Genomic DNA, 25,177 nt, shown 5'->3' on the forward strand with positions numbered 1-25,177 from the left:
GCCGGGAAGTAACCAAACATGAGACAGGAAGAGCAGGAAATAGCACCAGAAGGTGGGGAAAGAGCCATGGCTAGCTATCAAGCTAAAGTAGCTACCGTTAGCAAACCCGAAAAGAGTGTAGGCAACTGTGGAGTTACAGTCGCTAAGAGAAGGAGAGTTGTGAGTGCTTAAGCTGTAGTAACGTGTGATTACAACGTCAGGCAGTTGCCGTGATCAAGAGTTTTAAAACGATCGATTAAGTTTAAGTTAATAAGCTATCAGCAACAGAACAGGCACACGGGATACCCGGAGATGACAACAACAACCGGAAGTTGCAACGTGCTCACCGCAATAGGTTCCTCCTTCCGCTCAGTCTCACAGAAACATTTTGTTTGAAAAATGTATATTAAGACTGCAAATTCTTACTAAATATAGGCCTTTACATGTTTAAGTGTGACTGCAATGTTAAACAGCATGCTATGAAAAACACCTGACATGAACTGAAACAAGTTTATGATGAGTACATTTAAGGGAATCAGTTCCACATGAGTGGTGGCACACATCGTGAGGCCTAAAGCAATGATACTAGGGACATGATGTTAAGGCACATCATGTCCCTATATCATTGCTTTAGGCCTCACTATCATTCCTTTAATCAAGTCCACAAGTGAACATGTTATCCAAACAGCTATGGGTTTCATTTGAGCCACACAATACATGAGTATTAGATGGTAAAAAAACAATTAATATTCATCATTCTGACGCATTTCAAAAAGCATGTATGTAAAGCAGGGGTGCCCAACCAGTCGATCGGGGAGATTCCCAGTCGATCGCGAGATGTTTCTAAAAATAGAACAACAATATTCAGTTGTATCGTTAATGTCCTATATCAATAACATAATCTTCCTGTGCCATAATAATGCACTTGAACGCATCAAAGCTTTGTGATTGGCCGGCGTGACCCCATGTGTCGGGGCGTGGCTTGTGGGCAGTGGGCACTAATAGAGAGGCGAAGTCACGCCCATCTACTTCCGGCCCATGGGACCCCGGAAGCGAAAAATTAACATTGAATTCAATGGGGAGAGAACACGTATCTTTTGATCCCGTTTGAATTGTGCCACGAACTACACATATGATGTTTGTCAATCTTAAACAATAAGTTCCATGTCAAAAAAGTCACATTTTGTCGTAAAACTGTTGAAATATAAGACTATGAAAAATACGCGACTACAAAGACTACAAATCCCAAATCCCATTCTGGCTCGCATAAGTGATGTCACAGGCGATAATGCTCCAAGTGGTTGCGAGCGACTCGTAATTAAAGCGAAGAAGATCTCATAACTGATTTATTCCCTCCAATAAATAAGAGATTGCTAAAAATAAATTCACTTTTACAAGATGCCTGTGTGCTTTGTACCAGGTTGCAATCACATAAGTGATCATACTTATAGATCATAGCTCGTTCTATCGCTTCCCGTCTGATGAAAGGACCAGGAGTCGCTGGATCAGAGATCTCAGGTAATACACATGTTGTGCATGGAACACAGTCAAGCTAGCTACATAGCTAGTAGCGAGCACGTTAGTTAGCATCACATTACTTAGCCTTGTCATTTGTATTAGCCTTAACATGAAGTGAACCCAAATGTTAAACAGTAAGAGTAGTCATGATGTTAAGTATTTTCTGAAACATTTGAAGAGGAACCTATCGCCAGGTGCTAAGGGGGCGGGAGGTAGGCTAACGGCAGATTAGCATCTGCGATCTTTTCTACTTAATGCTATCTGCTCAAATGGTTAACATTGAACATTAAAAGATCAGGCAGTTCAGGGAGAGTCGAAGGAAGGAAGGCAGGCAGGCAGCTTTGCATGACATGTATTTATTTATAGAAGGACCATGCATACAAAAACATTAATCTCAGCAAAGAGAAGAGATGCAATATGCCAGATTATAGCTAATAGCTAATTTCCATCTGTGGTCCATTCTTCTGGACGTGTTTCATCGTGATGATAGTGAGTCAATCTGTTTGTTGGAAAGACAGTAGTTGAGTGATTACTGAGAGAACATTATTAAAAGAGATAATTATTCAAAGTGTTGTTACTTCAAAGTGTTGTTACTGACCTTTTTCTCTTTTGTTTCCTTTCCCCTCACCTGTAACTGCTGAGACCCTGAGGAACATGCACACTGGACTGACCTGCTCTGGCAACCTGATTTCCACTGTACGTAATAGTATTTGGTTATGGTATATTATTTATATACATCAAAGGCACAATGCACCCCCCAGAGACACACATGTATTGAGTGTGATATTGTGCATAGGTCAAGTGAAATCATCTTTACATACTAGAAAACTGTAGGAGCGGCAACTTGTTTTGAAATTGAATTTTTAATATCCGATAATGAAGTTGATCTGTTTTCTTTATTCTTCTCTCTTCCCAGCTCCATCCATCACCGTGCTCTGTTCCTGCAGGTCCTGCTTGCTAATCAATGCTTTATTTTTTTACACAATTACAAATAAAGTCAATGTGTTGTATGACATGAAGTTGTGCTTCATTCTGAGTCGATAATACATTAATTCTGCCTTCAACTGCACAATGATTGTGGACTGCACCGACATCCATGTAGCTGCCCCCCAGTAAGATGAACCAAGCAAAGAGGGTCAACATCATGCCTAAGGACATCCAGCTGGCCCGCCGCATCCGCGAGAGAGGGCTTAGACTGACCTGAGACCAGCACACCCAAACACAACGGCTCTTTTAAGAGCCACCTACAGTTTCAAAGAGTTGCAATCCTACGTTATTATAATTATTAAACTGGTTCATGTGTCACTTAGTTTACTGAACCGTGATGAAAGAAATGAGTGAGGTCGTGGTTTACTGAAGTTACAAAGACATTAATATATGAGTGACAGGTCAGTGTAAACACAAGCTTCTGTCAATTATGGATCACTCAAACTATTTATATAAAAATATGTAATAAAGTTCTAAAACAAGTATTAGGTATATTCCTTGATAGCTTTTGGAGAAGGTTGTTTTTAAGTTTACTAAAATCTATCGTTTCAACTGTTTCACTTTATAAAAAGGAACAGGTGAGTAGAGCATCATTGAGTTTCTTATTCTGTCAGTAAATTATCCAAATGAAATGTTTATCATTATTTTATTCAACCCTAAACAAATTGATTGTACCTTTTTAATAATGACCTTACATGGTTAAGTTAAATTAACTTCAGAAAATCAAATCGGTTCTGAGAAAAAAACTAATAAATGTTTAAAGATAGGAACTTGCCATCCCACTGAAAAACAGTCCGTAGAGATTTAAAGGCGTAGTTGTAGTTCAGTCCAACGTTTCATTTAGATTCATTTCTCCAACAGTCAACTATTTTCATAAAGAATATATATATTTTTCAAAGTCAACTTTATTGTCAATCTTACTCAGTTTGTGTTTATAGACAGAGATCAAAAATACTTTTAAATCAAATAAAATTATACAATTTACAGATATGTATACAAATATATATATATATATCCTATATAATGATGGTGGACACTTCACCTCCAGCAGGGCAGATGGCTGCACAAGTCCATCTGGGGATGCTCCCAATACATCGACTCACTCACAAAGAGACCAGACTCGAACACTGTCTCCTGAGAGGCCTGCACAAAAGCCTTCACCCCTTCGGCCTCGTTTAAAACCCCCCAGTTGATAGCCATGACTCCGTCCAAGTTGTACCCCCCGAGCACCCTCTTCATGAGGGACGCGCATGGAGTGGATGAAAGTCCCGACCGCAGCACAGCACCAAACTTGCTGGCTGTCAACCTGCCCCGCCTGTGTAACTGCCACTTTGTCCGCTGTCCTCCGGTGGCTGTCTGGATGGCAGCTTGCTGGTCTCTGCTCAGTCGCATTGAGGCAAGAATTGCCTCAAGCCCCCGACCCCCTTCACCAGCTCCGGCACGGTGACAATGGCCTGATGTTGAGGCCGCGGCTCTGGCTCAGGTGAAGCCATGCCATGCCACACTGTGCGCCCCTCAGTGCAGACCTGAACCAGTCTACATCCTGAGTGGCGATGTCTCTGGCCAGTGGGTTGTATGTCTCCTCTCACTGTTGGTAGAGTTGAGACACCGGCTGGACTACTTTGGAAGTGCCAGGCTTCCTCCACTGGCACTCAACATCTGTGGAGCTGATCTGCCACATGGCACATATTGCCAATGCTGCAGCGTGGCTGCATTTGTACATCCCCCGTGCACAATCACAGACAGCGCTCTGCATCGCGCCATCGCCTCCCATGCAGATCTGTACAAATAAAGTAAGTACCATGTTTGTTAGCATGCTATAATAGATTGAATGAGCAATAATACAAGGATGGTCCGGATCTGGGGTGGGAGGGGTTATTTTTCCATAGTTTTGTCTGATTGTTGTTGTTTGTTTTTTCTGTATTTTTTGTAATTTGTGTTGTACTGGTTGTGATTGTACATTGTATTTTTCTAAATGTGTATGAATACATTTTTGAAAAACATTTGATCAACAATAAAAAAGGACTTGGTCAGGATCTAGACTCAGTGTGTAGTTTATTAATTAATCAATGCTCTCTACATTAGGAAAACACATACCAGTGTACCCGAGGGAGTCACGCACAGCTGTGCCTGGATAACCAAACAAATTGACAAGATAACCAAAACCCTTGAATCTACACACAGCAAATAAACTCAAATGACACAACGAGATGTAAAAGGAGATCACACATACAGTATAGTCGATATAAAACTGGCCGTTTCAATCTGAAGAGCAACTAAAACAAAACACGGGAGTATACCTTGTTCTTGTGAACACTAATGTTATCCACAGCACACACAGACCACGAAGTTCTAAAGGAGAAAACTAGTTACTGAAACAAAACACGTTAGTGTACCTTGTTAGCTAATGTTAGCTAGCTGACATTAACGTTACACATTGCACTCATATTACTCACCAACATCTTGTAAAGCCGGTCCCGCTGCTCTTACAGAACCGAATAACTCCCCTTTCGTGTATGTACAGCTCTCAACGTGTCCAGACTTGTAGTCACCTCGTTTTATACTTTTATTCTCATTCTGAAAGAAACAGGTGAAATTTGCTAACGTGACGGCCATCTTTGTGATGGTGACGCGTATTGTGCGAGACCAAGAGACCTGTAGTTCACTCAGCGGTTTCACACAAAAAAATGTGTAACTTCACAGTTTTACGACACATTTTAATTTTTTTGACTTGCAAAATATTCTTTTAAATTGACAAACATCATATGTGTCATTCGTGGCACAATTCAAACGGGATCAAAAGATAACCTTTCTCTCTCCATTGACTTCAATGTATAATTTTACGCTTCCGGGGTCCCATGGAGGCTCCCGGAAAGGGAGGGACTTCGCCTCTCTATTCGCTGACGTTGTCCGTGTCAACAGGAGTGACAGTCCGCACACACACAAGACCGCAATGGGAGAAGCAAAAAAGCCCCAAATATATCATTTTCACTCCGAGTGGGAGGATGATTATTTTTGTATCTATTCCAATTCAAAGTCCATTTGTCTCATCTGCAATGCGAGCGTGGCTTTATCGAAGAAGGGTCTTTTAGGAGCGGCATTTCAAAACTGTGCACAAACGCTACGAGACGGAATTCCCTCTGCCCTACGCTCCCAAAAGGGGAGGGGCCTGAAAGGACAGCTAAATGCACAGCAGTCCATTTTCACCAGGCCCAACAACAAGAGCAAGGCTGCTACCATAGCATCTTATCGTGTCCGTCACGTTCTTGCGAAACACATGAAGTCTTTCAAAGACGGCGAAGTTGTGAAAGAAGCTTTCCTGGAGGCTGCGACGCACTTTTGGGGGACAGTAAAAATAACAGTAGCATTTCAACAGGTTGTTGATAAAATAAAAACTCAAGTTAGATACCGTTATTAATTAGCAGTAAGTTTTGGTTTGTTTGAACTTATTCATTATAATTATTGTACAAAATAGTATAAGAATGCAAACTTAAATTGATTATAGTCTATTATCAATTCAGGTTAAGAAACTAGTGTTGCATTTATTTTTATACTCTACTAAAATGCAACAAAAAAAAGGGTTTGATTCTATTAATTTTGTCTTTTTTATTGCATTTTGGCAGCAGATTCCTGTGTAGCTTCAGATCTGAGTTGTCTTATTAGTAAGCCTAATTTATACTTTTGTAGCAACACTATTTTTATATAATGGCAAAGAAAGGGTTCAGAGTCTTTTCTTTTTTCCTGTGTCATATGTGGCAGCACTGTTCAATGTTTCTTGAAAACATTACCCACTGTAGTGTGACGTGTGAATAAACTCCAACTCTGTATCAACAACACTGTTGTGTAACTTCAGTTAAATACTTGTATGTGTGTAGATTAGAAAGAGGAAAGATAAAGGATCTGCAGTATTTTATGAAGTATTAATCGTACGAAGGTCAGTTTTATACAAGTATAAGTGTGTATTTACCTGGCAGTAGGCTGTCAGTAATGGCTACGCCTCTCTATTTGGACTGGTAGATCTCGGCAGACTGGCAACTTTAAAAGTAGCTCTCGGTTCAAAAAAGGTTGGGCACCCCTGATGTAAAGCAATGAGCAAATTTTTGTTGTTGTTGTAATATGTAAAAAATAAACCTCTCTTTCAGCAGTGTAGATTTTAAAGATGAGTATGGGTGTACAGTAAGGGGGTAGCATGCTGCAATTACCATGAGAATTTAATAGATTAATGAACTGACACAGTGTTTTCCTGTCTGTGAGTGTGTGTTAGTAGTCTCTACTGATGAACGCTAAATACTTTCCATATTGTTTAGTGTGATTTGAGAGACATAGGAATCTGTGAGAAGAATTGTTGTGGTTTTCATTGAACCAAACCATAATAAGGAGAACATAAATCAACACATAAGACCAAACACAAAGGCCTTTATGTAACACAAGTTGCTCAAGCCTTGAAACAATATGTCTGGTTTTATGTGCTTTCATCTCGATCTTCTGATTTCTTTCACAGAAAATCTATTATCAGGACATCCCTCTTAGCTTAATATTGAAAGCTATCATGAAGATAATCTACATTACCATTATCATTTGACAACGCATTCAAATACAGAACAAAACTGGTCAGGACACAAGTAGTGATACGGAAAGAAAACACTTTATTGATGTTTCTCACACAAGTCAACCATTACATTTCAACTTTCTCGCAGTTGAACAAAGAGCGTCTGAGGAGTAAGTGGTGTTAAAATATCACATCATACATCAATAAGGACAATTTATATCAAAATGATACCATTAAATACCCCACTCGTCATTCTTTTAATTAAGGCACATCGGGCATTATTCAATAAACTCAAGCCCCCCACCTTGCATGCAAGCATTGTTTATCCATTGCCATTTTACAACAAAGTAACCTTTGTGCTTGAATCTAATCCACTTTGGTTTATAACTACATTCATATTAAAAAATACATCACTCAACTTTAACAGTCCGCTTTTGGGGGTTTGAGTTGGCATGCCATTTTTGCATGTGGGAATCAAAATATTTCTGTTCTCCACAACAATCAAAATGAAAGAAACAGATCAATTGATAAGAACAATGAACAATCTTATCAAAGTAAACAATGTTTAGAGGCCTCTACATAGAAAATAATGAAAATCAATAAATCAACATATAGTGTTGTTATGTGTGACGCACACACACTCAAATTCTTTCCCTCACTTACCATTGTCTAACTCCTTCTGACTCTTTTGCGCAACCACATGCTTACGGGGGTAAGCAAAATGTCCTCTTGTCTCCGGAGTCACCCTTCAGTACAGTTAAGTTACCTAAGGACTGTAGGTAGGCCTGAGAATGTTTCTTTACAACCTATATTTCTGTTGCGCTCATTAGAGATAACGCCTGGAGGATGGCTTTTGCCATTGTGACAGTTGGAAGAACACTCTGTATTGTGAGAAACAACCAACCCTTTAACCTCCAATGTAAAGCCTCTTATTGACTCTTAACATTGTTCTATTGTAGCAGTTATTGTGTTTTTTCATCAGAGATTTAGCAGGTAGTCGCTACTCGCTAACAAGAGGAGCTTAAAGGTTCCCTTCTGGTCTCTCACATACGTCACATGAAAGCAAAGAACATTTACTGATACAGTAAAACAAAAAGGAAATCATTGGCTTAAGGTTCTACATTTAAGTGCACTATTGGGGCCCTCAGTTACGAGAAAACGTAATATGCAACCAAAAAAGAGGCACATTTAAATACACAAAGAAAACATAATAAAGTTATATTCACAGCAATATCTCTTGTCTATTAACACATCATTCAAAACACGTCCCATTCAAAACTCTTAACCCCCTCCCTGTGTGGGGTGCAGCACTGCTACACACACCACCTAAGCTTACCAGTAAACACAAATACACACATGCACACTTTTACATACCTACAGGTACCCCAAATTACATCTTTACATGTAAGTGCAGAGGTGAGAGGTGTGACTATCAGTGTTAAAACTTCTGTGAACAGAAGAACAGTCGTGTGATGCTTACACTAACACTCATTGATATACTTTTAGGCTCCTACACATTTAGACTCAGTCGTAAAAGTCACATACACACACACAGACCCAGCATGCACACCACTTATTCAGAGCAGTCTTTGAGTTTGGCTTCTCACATCTAAAAAAAACACCCATACACCAAGTACATCAATGAACAAACATTAATATGAAAAACACACACTAAAGCTACTCATAATACAGTCAAAATCCAATTGTTAAAAAAATAAAACAGTCTGTAATGAATGTAATAACAATTAAAATAGAGCAAAAACAAAAAAGGAAACACCGAAGTTTGAGGTGATGACACAGCTGGAGGAGAAGGGAAATGCACACGAGAAGTGAACAAGGAAACAAGAGGGCAGAGACAACAGTGGCTGTGTTCCAATATTTGTGTACAGTGTCCACATTTGATCTCTTCTCTTTACCCTATGACCACTGATACCGTGGAAGAGCAGCTGACTGACTGTTTACCACTTTTTTATCAAGGTCATTTTAAGTATCAAGAAAGGAGTTAAAAAAGGGAGTGTGATACTTTTTAATGTTCTTTACTAGTACCATGCTGTAGGACTACTGTTCTGAAGGATTGCATGGAGTGCATTGGGTACATGGTTATACTAGATCTGACCTGGCCAACTTAGTGAAAGGTCCCATGCCATGCTTTTCCGGTTATTACCCATCCCCTTGTGTGTTATCAAGGTTTTTATGCATGTAAACGGTCTGCAGAGTCACAAACCCTCAAAGTACACCATGTAGGGAGTAAAGCTCTAACACAGAAAAGACCTGTCTATGCTGCCCCAGAACGCCTCGTTGGAGATTTCTAATTTTCCATTGTTTGCTTCCTGGGTTCTGTGACATGTGAACACCCAAATCAACAACAAATGCACAATTTAAATCTATTCTAGTAGACCTCAACAATGGAAATATGATCAGTAGAAATGGCCATGACATGGGACCTTTAAGAATATTGAATGTTGCACTATTGGAGGAGCTCGAGACTCAAGATTTTCTTTGACAAAACTATGTGCATATGACAAATAAAGCCTTTGATCTTTGATTTGTCAGTCAACAAATATTTCTTCTGCTGCCGGTAGATAATTCTTGGCTCATTGTTGTCAGGGCAATTTTCTTTTTTTTTGCCTTAGGGTTTTTGTTCATCAGCACAACCTGAGTTAAATTCAGCTCATCAGAAATCTCAGGATGAGGTTACTTTGCACAGTAATAAAAGCACAGGGTGGGGTAGATCAGTTTCAAACTGTTAACATACTTGTAACCACTATTGTAATTAAATAAATTATTATTAATTAACTGAATAATGTTATAATACATTGTCGCCCATTAATTGAATCCACCAAAAATGCAATTATGGAAGCAAATAAGTGACTTTACTTTATTTCTTAAATAAGTGAGTTTAGAATTGTTTTACCACAGAACCACAATTCCTAGGATTAGAAATGAATCTCAAATTAAAATGTACTCACAACATTTTCAATAAAATAGTTTTTTGTATTTCTATTTATTTTACCTTTATGATAATCAAATTCCTTTACTTCTATCATTTATGATCTGTTAATTCCCAACAATGTGCAGTTACTCTTAATGCAAGGCACACCTGCCATGTTGATCTGACTCCACTTTAGCTCAGGTTATATACAACTCTTCATCAACCCATGTTAATTTCTACAGATTGGATTTAACTTTGATACACAACTGCAAAAGATTCACAGCACAACCATGAGTACCCAGAAGTATTGCTACACGATGCTGTGGGGAAATAAATGTGTGGTAGCGGTAACATGGACAAAGTGGGCCTGTTATAAACAAGTATGTTATTGTGTGTTTGTGTGTGTGTGTTGTGCTTAGAGTGAACTTGAAGGGTTTAAGTTCTTTAGTGTGTGTTTCTGTGTGCCTGTTCATGGTCAGGGCCTGCGGCACTTGTCATTGTAGCAGTGGATGGTGACACAGCTATGGTAGGAGATCGGCCGTGGCATGGTGGCCACTCCTGTGATGATGCCTGATGACGGGTCGTAACACAGGATGGTGTCGCTTGTCAGGCCATTTTCCCCTCTCCCACCAAGGATGAAGATCTTGCCGTTGCACACTGACATGCCACAGCTCTCCTGAAGCAAAAGAGAGGCAGAAATGTAAGGTTGCAGCTCTTAAAGAATACTTTGAGGTGAGTTAAAACCGTCTGTTCCTGGAGTTCTTAGTATCTGCATTGAATCTGTTACCTGTTTGCTGAAGGTGTGAACCACATGGATCCAGTAGTCCTCTATGGGGTCGTAGCAGAAGATGGACTTGGTGAGACCCCCGCACACATAGATCATGTTGTTGAGGGACACTGCTGTGATACAACGCTTAGCGATGGGGATGTTGGCCCGCAGTAACCAAGAGTCTGCCTCTGGATCATAGCACTGAACCTGTGACATACAGTTAGTTACATATAGTTAGGTTTTATTCTGGTAGAAGAAAGGGACATAGAAATAACTGAAATATTTGTAGCTCTTTCTGTGGTTTTACTCTCTTTAGTTTGTTCTGTGGGCTGGCATAAGTTTGGCTCTGTGTGGTTTGCATACAATCCAAGCATTCTCTCACCCACATCACTTTAAAATAGCCTACTTCCAAACAGCTTTGTGTCGGACTGCAGCAAACAACACACTTCAACAGACAAAGTACTGGATCGATGGGTATGGCGCTGTTAGGAGACTCCAGAGATAAGTCGCTTTAGGGATTTTGAGTCAGCATGAACTGTAGTCCACGTGGAGCCAGGTACAAATAGTCAGCCATGTTAGGTCAACTCTTTTCAGCCTATAGATGCGTAGAACAGCTATTCCAAGGAATACATAAATTACACAGGAACCTTAACCTCAATAGAAGCAAATTCAACGTTCTTCCTGTTTATTATGAGCATCATGGCTGTCAATCAAAACACAATGAAACCATTTCAGTTAAGCCTGTCATTCCTGATTTTTACCTCAGAAAAGTTGAGTCATGACTGGTGACTCAGGATGCTTTATTTTATTAAGCAATTTCCTTTCAGGGATAGGCCTGTAAGGAAATAATGCTTATAATGTGTTGGCCCATCTGTAGCACTGCCCAGTTTAGTATATACCTCTCTTGACAAACATGTCATTCTTGTTCAGACTACTCACTGAAAAGTCCACATAACCTGCATCTCCAAGGTATAATAACTGAAAACTAGTAAGTTGAGACAAAAAGCACCTCACTTGTCATCAGTGTGTGCCTAAGTGTGTAGTTGGGGCAGAACACATCTGTTTCGCACCTTGTCTGAACAGGTCTCGTCGTCAGGTCCTCCTCCTATGACAAACAGCTTGCCGGCACAGCTGGCCACGGCCGGAGAGCTGACCGCCTCTTTCATGGGAGCCACTTCAGTCCAGCGGTTAGAGAAGGAGTCATAACACTCCACACTGCTGACGCGGCTCTGCCCATCGTAGCCACCAACAGCATATACCTAAGGGCAGACACACATTCAGGATTAGCGGAGTGGAAATGACTGCCTGGGAACCACACAGAGCACGATTATTAAAAGTTATGAGTTGTGTTTAGGTGTGATATATACTTTTGAACATACACCACATAAACACGTCACTTTCAGTATAACAGAGTTTATATTATAGCTTACTAGTTCAACAGTATCAACAATAGCTTCTACGTCAGCACATAGAGAACCAGTCTATCCGGTGTAGATGGAAGATAACTGTTCATTCCCATTATAATATACATTTCAAAATAATAACCCGTTGTAAAGTCAGTCTATAAACTAAATGTTCTAAGTTGGTTGATTAAATGTGGTCCAATTTCATTTACTGGATGATGAGATCTGAGCCTCTAACAAAAACGCACATCTTACTGGAAGTTAAAGCATCACAATCTGGAGAATTGTGTTGACGCAAGATATGTACTCATGTACAGTAACAAATGCCTTGTGGTAAAACTATCCCCTGGAGCGCAATGAATGGCAAAATGTGAACATGAGGCATGAAGGATGGAGGAACAAAACTGGAAGGAAAAGATGTATGTAAAACTTCTGCTTCCTCAATGGCTGGAAGGAGATCATGTTTCAAGAGCAAACGTTCATCAACAGACACGTGTTATGCAACAGAAACCCTTCAGGCTGTTCCTGTCTCCACAAAATCTGAAGCATAAACAAGTACAGAGGTGAGAAGGAGAGAGGCGGAGAGAGAAGAGAGGAACAAAGAGAGATGGAGGAAAAAATAAGGAACAAAAAGACGGAAGTGGATGAGGGACATGGCATATTTGCATACGACACCTGGGCGAACTGATCGAACTACCCCCTTTTTAAACTGTCAGTTGACAAAACATAACCAAAGGCATTCCAGATCAAACTGGAAAAAAGATAAGAATGGAATGATTACCACAGAGTTCAGAGGAATAAGGAAACAAAGAAGGGCATGAGGTAAGACAATAGCACAGAACTAGGTTGAATACAACAGAAAAAACCTCTGTGACAGACAGAAGACAATATGAGAAGAGGAAAAAGGAGAAGACAGAGCCACGTGTTGGACAAATACAGAGAGTGGTCACAGAAAATAACATAAGAAGAAGTCTGCCTGCATTAAACAATAAATTAACGGCCGTTCTTCTTTACGCAACCATAATAACAGATAATTACAGTTCAAAATCTTGCGTAATGTACCCACATCATTGTTTTTCAAGTGGTCAATATTTGTTTTACACAAAGATAGTCCAGACAACCGCGTTTTAAAGACAGAAGTGAATGCCATGCAATAAAAACAGACTATACTACTCGTTTAAGAGCATTTGCAAACACAACATGAGGTTAAAAAAAAATAATTAAGGTGAAAAATACAGTAATTCAAACTAATAATAGTTTCCTTTCTTGTAAATAGAATGCAGCATGCTGTAGGAAAAGGAAGAGCCTTGTACTGTACATATTTACAGAGTAAGTGTATTCAAATCCAGTGTGTGTTTACAGGGTTATCAGGGTTTCTTACAGCTATCTATAGCCACTGCAGGCTTACAGTATAGCAGAGCCACATTGATTATGATATGAGTACACTAAGATAGACCTCAACTTGGAAGTGTGAGGTGCTGGCACACGTCCACTAAACTTCCATTGCCCTCAAACAAGAATGTCCTCTTGGCTTTGTACTAGAGACTTTAAATAGTAACAGCAGATGAGTAGAAACAGTTTTCGCGGATTAGTGCTGAGTTCAAATATCACAACCTCAAGTGAGTGAAGACTGCCTAAATTGTGACTGGCTAGTTTTGATGGCTCAGAATTTCTATAAATCATAGTCGCTCTATATTATGTAGGAAATGAGAGGCAGGATTACTTTTGGGAATACAAGAAAGCCTGATAACATACTACATAGTTATCTAGTTTGGTGAAGGTGCTAAGGAGTGAAATCTGAACTATGAATTACTTCCTACATCACAGGCATCTACGCTAAGGTATCCATGCATCCGGATGGAGATGCAGAGATCCAGATTTAGGCTTCCTGCTTACCTTCCCCAGTAGGACGCCCATCTTGTGTCTCCAGCGGCCTTTGTTAAGAGAAGCCACTCTGATCCACAGGTTGAGCTGGGAGTTATACATCCACACGTCCCTGCTGTTGATACGACCACCTGAAAGCACCAAGGGACAACCAATGCAAGACAGTGAATAGTCAGGACAAAACATTTAGCACTAGACAGCTCTGATTGTTGTTGTTGTCATTTGTGATCCAGTTGATCTAATATAATAAAACGTTTCAAAATAAACCAGGACTGTTCTTGGTTAACAGCCAGCGTTGTGTGTTTAGTTACACTTATCTCCTAACTGGACATAATGTATCTGAATTTGGGTCTTGAGAGTTCAAACCAAGATTGGCACATTTAAGATATGCATAGCTGCACACACTAGTCTGTGTTGAGTATGGCGTGAGTGCTACATGTTGTGTTACATGTTGTGATCATGGATGTTGCCCCTCGTTTCTGTTGTGATTGTGATGTGCTATATGTGACATGTACTGTATATATAGTAACGTGTGTTGTTTATTGTTCTCTTTTATCCTCACACTGGTATCTACTTGTCTTTCCTCCTTTTTATTTTATTTTATATATTTTCTTATAACTAATGCGGTTATATATTATGTGATATATTTTAATTTTAAGGGTGTCTATTACCATCTGGCCGGGGACAACAGCTGGAAATTAGCCATGTCGGCTAAAGCTGCACCATTTACTGTTTTTGTGACAGTTCATCGATGGGGACTGTCCACGACACTATAAATAAATAAACTAAACTAAAACTAAACACACACTTAAACATTAATCTGTGTTTCCTAATGAATGTAGAGGTGTGGACTTTCGGTTTGTTTATCATTTCTATAGCAAACACACGATGGTTCTTTTGCACCAAATAGAGCCACAGCATTTCTACAACTGCAGTCTGACTGACGATCACCTGTTGTCTCTGGGTAAACATGCACCTTAAGAAGATGAAGAGATAATAGTAACAGGCACTCAAATAGCTTACAGTGTGACTCAGTCACTAGCCCCGACATGTACCCCTCTCTATTTGGCATGCATGTCTGTTGATTCTTCACAGACCAAAGGAAAATCCAAACGGGGCAACAAAAGCTAACTTTTAACCCTGACAGACAAAGACATCATGAAATGTAGGTAAATCAGACAAGACCTAAGGAAACTTCCTTAAATGTAGGTTAAAAAGGAAAATGTAACATTATGTAAAAGCCATTTAAAGAGTAAGTGAACGATTGAGACAAATGCACTATTTTTAGATCTGATAGCAGTTATCTGATGGTTTTTATGAAACATTGAGTTAAAAAAAAAACAATCTTGGAGCAGGATGTAGAATGGAAACCAACAAGACTAAAGCACATAAACAAATAAGTCAGTGACAATCTGTGTTATTTCACACTGGGACTTAAACTGATCACATGGTGGCGGTATCAGTCAATGGTCAAAATTAATAAGAACACCCCTAAGGTCAAAACCTTAAGATGCCCTTTAGAGAAGAAAAGTTTCCTATTGAACAACATCAATTTAGACATGATATGTCCTGGACAATGCAAAATCAGTCATCATCACATTGTTGTTGTTGTTGTGTTTGCATCTTGCCATTGGGTGTTTTTTTTGTCCTGACACTGGTGGGTGGTTATATGGGGCAAAGATTTCTTGGCCTCTTTTGTATTCACGTGCAAAAAAGCAGTTTTTTTCTTTCTGTAGTTGAGTGACATAGAGGACAGGTGGTAGGCCTGTGTTAATGTTGCCTCCAATCAAATTACACAGCAGCAGACAGACAGAAAGAGCCATGGGAAGGAAGTTAGTCGCAAGTGTCTGCTCGATAATCTGCTGGATAGTACAAGAGACAGACAGTCTGCTGCCCCCAAGGCTTCTGTTTTCAAATATTTTCATACATAAAACTCATTGACAAAGGACGTACAACTTCAAACAGAGCCTTGCACACAAGGAAAGATCATTAAAATAAGTAGTACTGTAGGCGGTCCTTTCTCAACAAATATGTCCTTCCGTAATCACTGTTCTTAGAAAACAAGAAGCAGTGTTATTGGGAAGTCCAACAAAGATTTATGAGATTGACTCATTCTTACAGCTCAGTATGTTGTCACATTCCTGTTGTCAGGCTACCTGTGACATGGACCGCTCTGTAATGTGTGAGGCAAGCACATGTGATTTGCTGATGATTAGCTGATAAGAACATATGCGGTACATTCAATGTGTAGCAAACAGAAACATTTATTTTATTTCAGGGTTCAACATGAATGTTTTTTTATCATTGCCTTGTTGGGTAAGGGGGTCAGAAATGTACTTGGCCATCATACATTATTACTTGTCCTTTTACAAAACGTTATTTATTAGTGGTTATCAAATAAGAATAAATAATTATAATAAGTAAGTAATAATAATAAGTTTAATGTCATGGTTAACCTTTATTTAATTAAATGAATCTGGGGTTTTAACCAAGCTTGATTTATTGTGTGAGATCAGATTATAATTGAAATCATGCTGACTGTGCTCAATTGAGCCACATCGTCTTTAAGACCACAGCTAACTGCAGCTGTGTTGGAGACTGAAGGCTCTCCAAAGTATTTGCACTATTTCCCAGTATGAGGAGAGGGGCAGACAGACAGACAGACAGAGAGAGAGAATCCATGTGTGTGTGGGAATGTGATTGAGAGAGTGCAAGATAAAAATAAAATTGAGAAAAGGGGATTATATGTGTCAGGGAAAATGTGTTATAAAAGGAAGGAAGTGGGTCAATGGAGATCCTAATATGCTATCAAGCAGTTGTGTGTACTGTACGGATGTGTGCGAGACACGGAGACAAGGAGACAAGGAGGAAGGGTATGTTGACTATTCCAGGCAGCGCTTGAGGGCAGATTGATAGAGCACACGAGGACTTGGCACACTAAGAGCATACAAAAGCAAACACTTGCACACTACTGGAGTAAGGAGAGAACTTTTTTTTCTCTTTTCATTCCTTTAATTCTTATCTCCCCTCTTTATCTTTTAACCTCCGTTCTTCTCCAGTAATGTTTTGTAGCTCATTCAAAACATGTCTGAGCATGAGCAGTTACTGTCAATGCATATTCTCGGTAACTATTGCACAAAATAAATTAAGTAAAAAAGAAAACAAAGCCTCCTTGGCCTCTAACCAACATGCAGCTTGTATACACAACCTCAATGTTTGGCTTCAGGAACTTCCTTCACCCTGACATCATCAGGCAATACGAAAGACGTAATTCCAATTTCTTGTTTAATCTAGGCATCTTTTAACAAAGGAGGCTTACGCCACACTTGGCGCATGCTAAGCTCCAAAAATGCAGCAGCCTTGCTAGGGCGCAATGACAGTACAATAAGTCGGATTCAGGTTTTTTTCCAGGCTAATAACAGCACAACTTATTGCAGGAGTTGAACACAAAAGGGAGTGTAAAGTTGTTCCATACAGTTCGTATAAAGCTGCTGAACGGATGAAAAAGGTGGTGACCCTGATGATTGGCCAGAAGGAATATACGGAGTTGGCCAAATAAAGCCTCTCACAGCACTGAGCCTGGAGTTTTCATCCAGATGTTGCTCTCATATTTTCCTTCAACTCAAACATGCTGTCCCTTTCCTGCTACTCCACTCGGGAATCAGATGGCAAGCCAAGAAAGACACCGACCTTCTGCCTTAAGAGTGTGCTTGTGAAATGTTCTATTTAGGAATTGCACAATTTTACTATTACTGGGTTTTGTAACAACCAACACCATAACAATATAAAGAAATTGGGGTAACAATATTTGAACAAAGGTGAGATTTAAATTAACTGCAAATTCGGAATTTTAAATCGCTAAAAATATTTGTTGTCAAATACAAACAAACTATGAGTTATGATTATTTCTAAAAAATATTAAAATAAAAGACAACATGCTAAGAAAAAACAGATCAAACGTGTAACTTGACAACTGCCACAGTTAATAGTTATACAGTATATGTGTATCTCAGTGTTCATTGTATGCCCAGATAGGAGAATGCCATAGAATGGTTATTAAAAAAACAGTGGGTTCTTACCTGACACCAGGATGTCGTTGCGAAGGGCGCAGACAGCATACTCTGACTTGGTAAACTCAGGTAGTTTGGCCAGTGATCTCCACTCTCCTGTGACTGGCTCATAGCATTCAGTGTAGGGCAGATTGAAGCCCCCCACTCTCTCACAACCACCCACCACCACGATCACCTCAGAAAAGCCAGTCGACCTGTAAGCAGACAAGGTGAGGCAGAGAGAAAAACATGAACAATGTGGAGATGGAAGGGAAAAACAACACAGTTTAAACTATTGTAAAAAGGCAAGACAAGCATGTTAAATTAAAAGTTCATTACACGAGTGTAAAGAATATATATCATATATAATTAAACCACTGTGTATCTTGAGGCCTATACAAAGGTTATGAAGACAGATAAACATGTCACCACTAAGAGGGATTTCAAATGAAATTTGTACCAGAGCAGGAACAGAGTGGTGGCTTCCAAAGAAACAGCTACACTTATCTTAAAGGCAAAGTTCAATTAACAATGAAAGTATCAATCAATATAACAAAAACACACAAAGGGCTAGGCTTGAGCTGCATTTCCAAAATCACAAAGCTTTCCTCTCTGGCAGTTTAACACATGCCATGGATATGACGGCATTTCCCAGGGGGAGCTAATTAACTGCAGCTTCTTTTGTTTTTCGGATACTGTATAAAGAATCCCAGTACTTTCTAGAAACCACTGTAAGTACAAATGTGAAACAAAAGTATATTTTACTTTTATATTTTACCCCACATGGGATATAGGTCAGGGGCAGGTGGGAGATAAGAGCTGTTTGTTTCACGTGCGTGTGTTCTATGAGGCAGTCCCCGAGCATTTTGTTTTATGTGTGTTTAAGTACAGTGCGTGCTCATGTTATTAATTACATCCTTGAGGCTTGCCAAGAGAATATAAAGGCACCGATAAACACAAAAAGGGGAGAACCAGGCATCTGTTTTGAGCAGGAGCAGATTTGGCCCTCAATTCGAGGACTGATTGGCTGGCTGATTTGAACAGATCTGCCTGGATACTGACACAATACACCTGAACTACACATCTCACTGTCTGAATAGCTGACAGCTGGCACTGTGGTGAGTTGTCTAACACACAAAGGCAGCTGTACTGTTGTTTGTTTTACTGCAGGGTACCATATGGTCCATTTTGTATCTTATTCAATGATTTTAGTCAGCGTTGACTTTAGTCCCTTATCTACTAACTACTATATTGTTAATCCAAATGGCCACTCTCCAAAGTCACCGTTAATAAAATAACATTTGCTAAACAGGTTATAAGAGAACAGTTGCGTAAACTGAACACATAAGCAAGGTGAGTTACCCTGCTGGTATGAAAACAAGACTCAACATTTCCTTACCATAACTTGCATCACATTATTTCATTTTTTCCAGGCCAACCCGTCGATGTAGGAACATGCCCTACCTCCCTCATTATCATTTCCATTACAAAACAAGGCAACAAAAGAACGACTCCTTCAATTGACGACTTGTCTGTTCAGTACAAAAACACTTTGTCTATGTCTTTGTGTCTGTCTGGGAGTCTGTTTTTCTAAGTGTTTAAAAAGACAAGTTCTCTAAACTTGCGCTGACCTCTGTCATCACTGTGTATGAGATGTTCTAACCCAAAGAGACACCTAGCTGTCAGAAAGGAAAAAAAGGTGTATTTTTTCTTTGTGAACTGGTGCATAACAAAGCAGAGATAACAGTCATTGATCACTCCTGTGACTGCACCACAGCACTGTCAGAACTTAAAAGGTCATACTACTTCCACAAGCCAAACATTTTCCTCCCAGAAAAAACAGATTCATGGATTATTGCCCGTTTCACATTGTAAAATAGAAACCTTCCTCATAACTAGTCGGACAACATTTTAGTTACCTGCGTGGACGAGTTCTGGGTGACATCATTTCATTTCCGAGCACATGATAGCGTCTGGCCTCGTGCAGAAGCTGGTAGCACTCTGGAGCGTTCTGGATCAGCTGGTCTCCTTCCACTGTCTGGACAAAGTAGTTTGGGTGCAGGAGGGGCAGCCGCACATGGTGCAGCAGGGCCTTCAGCATGGGCTTCCTCTGCTCCCCACCGTGGTACACCCATCTCATCACTGCCTCAAACACCACCTCCTCCTTACCGATACACAGCTCATCATTGGCAGTGTACTCTTCCAACTCTTCCTTGTGAAGGTCGAGGAACTCCTCATGCTGAGCCACATCTGAGAAGTTGGCCATGGTGTAACTGCGGCAGCGGCTGGCTAGCTGCTTCAGGGAATGAGCATCTGCAAAGTGCTGGATGCCCAGGCAGTTGCAAGGGTCCAGCTGATCTTCAAGAAACTTGGCACAGGCGTCACGCAGTGTGTAGATCTGGAAGAGGCTGGAAGTCTCAAAGAGGAACTGGACATTCTCTGTGGTGATCTTGGCGCGGCCGGTGTAAACATAGGTGAGGAAAGAGTCCATCGCCTCGGCCAGGATGCCGTTGATCTCGACCAGCATCTCGCGGCTCTCCCGGTGGTCGTTGCAGAACATGGCTCTGAAGTAGGAGGAGCAGGCAGAGAGCACGGCGCGGTGGCAGGGGAACTCCCGGCCCTGCACGCTGATGACAACATCGGTGAACAGGCGGCTGTCACGAAACTCATTGAAAACCTGCAGGATGCCGTCTGAGTGAGATGAGCCAGAACAGAAGTCCAAGACATCCTGGCTGGCAGAAGTGCTGGAGTCAACCTCAAATACCTTGGGACACAACAACAACAACAACAACAGTAACATACATGTATAAAGATTGACATCCTTTTTTACTTTAATTAGGTAAAATTGAAGCATAAAGTGTTTAACTGCACCTTGTGTTTGACAGCTGGTGAATCTTTGATGCCAGAGTCCTCCCTGGTCATCCTTCTGCCCAGAATCAGCACCATGGCTGCCACTCAGAACGCCTTCCCTTAACTTTAGGATGATCTGAGGATGGAGAAGTGCTGTATTATTAAAAAACAAACATATTTTCATAAAATATCAGTATATGTTTTTATAATGGCATTCTATGATGTGGTAGGAGAGGATAGCACATACATTTAGAAAGTTATACAACCTAATTGGATCACTGTGGTACAAATTGAGAACATTCACCATGAGTAAACAAACAACAGAGCAAGAGGCAGAAATCACGTGTTCCAAAAAAAATATCCATGGGGTAGTGTTAATATGCCTTTCATAACGGCTTAATGCAATAAGTAGTTTCAAGGAATGAAACCATAAATCCGTGAGCCGGTCCCATTATATCATCAATGCTGCGAAACAGTTGTGCCCTGCAGCACAATGAACTTGCATGAGATGGAACAACAAAGAGACAGAGGTGGGAAAGAGAACAGTTGAGCGTCTCATATATTTCTGTCAGGTTTGTTTTGAAAGAGAGCGGGGGAAGGGAAGCTATCAGCCACTACATAATCATTGTTTGAACAAGTGCAACGTCAATGCTACTAATAACCGTAAATAATGTTTTTCTGTAATCTTAGAGATTATTCTACTTAGCAAACAACCAATGTGTTCCATTAACTTTAGTTAGACCCAAAAAAGTGTATATTTAGGACAGCCAATTCTCAAGTTCCTGAAGATATCTCAACACATTAAACTCTCTGCCGGTGTTAAAGTTGGCAGCAGGTCTGGCCTTTCCTCCTGTGAGGTCATTAATCGCAGGATATTTTTAACTGTGGACCAGCCTAGGAAGACTTATCCTATTGACGTGTGTTATGCCTTCAGCAGCACCTACCTGAAGTCAAGAAGACCAGAGTACAGGTTTATCCAGATGTGTGTGAAGCAGATAGAATAAAAAATAATTAAAAAGACTGATCTTTGACATTATCCTCAGGAACGATACACATTTTGCAAGGCTTTTTTTTTTAATGGAGTTAAAGAAAACAAAAAAAGAAACACTGTAATAAAAAATAATCTGTGACTAAGACCCATTGAAGAGTACATAAAATAATATTACATTTAAAAATAGCATACAACAAAACATAACCATTTTTTAAAGTGTTACATTTTTAACTCTAACTATTTACTGTGAACTATGTAAAGTAAGATAAATTGACAAGGGAAAAGATAATAATACATTATACATGTTTCTGTTGTTTTAAATATATATTAAAGCGTTGAATTATCTCATTATGCACCTTAATTTAAGTAGTAATTATAGATAAGTAAGTTAAATCTAGGCTATATAGGCATATGTATAATATTTTTCCAGGTAACTAAGAGGAAGAACACACTGTGTTCCGTCTGGTTAGACAAAGGACACTTGCCTCCTGCCGACCGTTACCCCTTGACAACATACTTAACAAAAACACTAGCTTTACTCAACAGGACAAAACTTAAACCGAAAAGTCAAAAATACTTATAGATTCAGAACTCACTAACTCATTAAAACATGCTTCTTTGAGAAAAGTGCTTACCTTGAGCAGATGTTTCCAGATGAGGCTTCCTCTTCAGTTAGTTGACAAAACAAAAACAAAAAAAGTATGGATAAAAACTCTGTATTTGAGAAATAGTGTATCACTAACTTTTACAATATATGCCGTCGATCAGTTATGGCAAACAAAGTAGACGGGACATTGTGACTTTCTGGTGGTGACAAAAGCTAAAAGATCTAACTAGCTAACAGTAAACACAGAACCCATATATACTTGTCAGGCAGAAAAAAAATCCAGCCCACTGCACCCACTCAGCTGGTCCTAGCGGTGCATCATGGGTAATTGAGTTCAAATACTAGTTGTCGCTTACTTTTTGGCCATAGAAAAAACACAATTCCCAAACGCCTCTCGTTTTCCACGTGGCTGTCCTTTGTTTGCAAACAAACTCAGCTTTCGGTGGAGGAAAAGATCACAACAAGAAGTGATACACGCAAAAATAATACGACTTATATAGCGTTTTTTAACATGACTGCATAAAGAACACTTCCACAATACGTTGAAAGTGTATTCTAAAGGCAACCATCATTAAATACACTTTGTAATTATGGGCTTATCATGTTGATTCGGCCACAACAGAAAGCCTCTTGCTCTCTCCAGAGGGGCAGCAGGTCAGCCAAAAAGGGCAAAAGGGCTACGCGGGCAGCGTCTATCGTTTTTCCAACCCAGTTTAGATTTAACCACGCCCACTTCCGCATTACGCAAGAACATAGCTCTACGCGATAGCGTCGACTTCATCTTCGGCGAAAGCGGTCGCGGTAAAGCAGGATATTGAATAGTTGTGTTTTGTCTTTCCAAAGGATTTGTTGACTGAAAGTAAACGATCCTGTAATCAAAGCCATATCGAAGAGTCCTGAGATTGTATTACTGGTGTTTTATCATCTATAAATAGCCTGTCGTTTTCAGGACAAACAAAAGACGTTTTAAATATCTTATCTGGTGTAAGTGCAGAATATTGAATATAACCTTGACTATTACTGTGTACTTCATTTATCTGACAGCATTATTTAATGATACTATTTTATATATATATATATTTATTTAATGATACTATTTTATATATACATTTATTCATATAAACACACACTTATATGTACTCACACATGTATTTATTCATTTATATACACAGATGTATTCATTCATTTATACACACACAGCATTATTTAATGATACTGTTTTATATATATATATATATATACACACACACATTTATTCATTTATAAACATATAAACACACACTTATATGTACTCACACATGTATTTATTCATGTATACACACAGATGTATTCATTCATTTATACACACACTCACATATATACACTTTATATTAATTCATTTGTACACACACACACACACACTTATATATATAAACAAAACAATATAATAAAAACAGTTGCAATAACATAATATGGTATGATCAATTCTACCCTTTTGTTTTTGCTCCCATATTTCAATTAAAAGATATTTTTCAAAATCAATATTGGTGGGGGCTCTTTTGCAAATATAATCAATAACACCACCTGACAGTTGTTGCAGATTATACAGCATACTTGTTACTTACACACATGTGCGATGGTTCCAAAAAAAGCCAAAATCCGCACTGTAAAAAAATATATACATTTATTAGGCACTCTGAATAAGGGTTGACTGTGTAATAATCATGCCTTTTAATTGGTGTATATGTCTCACCAGGTGAAGGCTGGGACAGTGGGAGGGGTGAGGAAGGAACAGGGGACACCCATTAGTTGGTATGGGTATGAAGTCCCACAATCCCAAGTTGACTGCATGATCCACTTACCTGTTTGCATCAACTGCAGGAGGTCAAGCAGGGGTCATCTGATGTCCTTTAGGTTGGATCAACACCAGCCTCTGGAAAGATTTCATGACTGCAGAGGGCAGTGGACCTTTAGTCATGTAATACTGTGGGTAATGCATTTGTATTAACAGGGAGGTTATATTTCAGCATTTGAGATACACCTTGAGGCCTGATTTGGTAAAAAGCCCACTTACCACGACAAGGTACAGGCCATAGATGGGATAAGATATGACAAAGACATAAGGTGAAAAACAAATGAGAAAGAAAGGCATACACATATACAAACAGGTACATAAAGGGTGTAGAGGGGCACTGAATACCAGTGTCCTGCCTCTAAACAGAGGGATGGCGGTGAAGAGGAGTCAGAGCGTGTAGAGGGGCACTGAGTGTCCTGCCTCTAAACAGAGGGATGGCGGTGAAGAGGAGTCAGAGCGTGTAGAGGGGCACTGAGTGTCCTGCCTCTAAACAGAGGGATACAATAAATACATTAATGTTTTTTTGAATGGCTGGTGTTCAACATCACTGCCAAACTTAAACTGTGCTGTTTCACAGGGCGCCCAGAAAATAAACGCCGTCTTGAGCCAGCGCCTGACTTCCTGCGTGCAACAGCTGTAGGCTGGCAGCTAATTATCGGGCCTTGACGTCTGGCAGCACGCCTTAAAATGGCGGCCCGTTTGCTGGTCAGGCTGCCAGATTTCCCAAAGGAATGGAAGGCTGACAGCAGTTTGGAGGGGTTGCTTCTCAGGACATTGTACTGCTTAGCCATTGCCAGTAGCCCAGCAGTGAAATGTGGATCCTGG

At 39.8% G+C, this 25,177-nt stretch overlaps 1 protein-coding gene and 1 long non-coding RNA gene across 3 annotated transcripts; one reads left to right on the forward strand and one right to left on the reverse strand.

The window, feature by feature from the left end:
• Positions 1-1,068: 1,068 nt before the first annotated feature.
• Positions 1,069-2,512, forward strand: LOC139435557 (uncharacterized). Its single transcript, XR_011644800.1, has 2 exons — positions 1,069-2,193; positions 2,414-2,512. It is a non-coding gene; the product is annotated as an uncharacterized lncRNA (long non-coding RNA).
• A 4,595-nt stretch (positions 2,513-7,107) lies between these two features.
• On the reverse strand, positions 7,108-23,168 carry klhl24a (kelch-like family member 24a). Of its 2 annotated transcripts, XM_034103605.2 has the most exons (9): positions 22,875-23,168; positions 22,547-22,577; positions 20,942-21,056; positions 19,990-20,834; positions 18,101-18,285; positions 14,034-14,152; positions 11,805-11,993; positions 10,753-10,941; positions 7,108-10,641 (listed from the first exon to the last, which is right to left on the reverse strand). In XM_034103605.2, exons 3-9 carry the CDS (start codon positions 21,014-21,016, stop codon positions 10,441-10,443), a joined length of 1,803 nt encoding a protein of 600 aa, XP_033959496.1. In that variant the 5' UTR covers positions 21,017-21,056; positions 22,547-22,577; positions 22,875-23,168; the 3' UTR covers positions 7,108-10,440. The 2 variants fall into 2 exon arrangements, with proteins under 2 accessions (XP_033959496.1, XP_033959495.1); XM_034103604.2 differs by lacking the exon at positions 22,875-23,168 and having other exon boundaries at positions 22,547-22,855.
• Positions 23,169-25,177: the final 2,009 nt, after the last annotated feature.

Source organism: Pseudochaenichthys georgianus, chromosome 17 (genome assembly GCF_902827115.2).
Source record: "Pseudochaenichthys georgianus chromosome 17, fPseGeo1.2, whole genome shotgun sequence".
NCBI lineage: Eukaryota > Metazoa > Chordata > Actinopteri > Perciformes > Channichthyidae > Pseudochaenichthys > Pseudochaenichthys georgianus.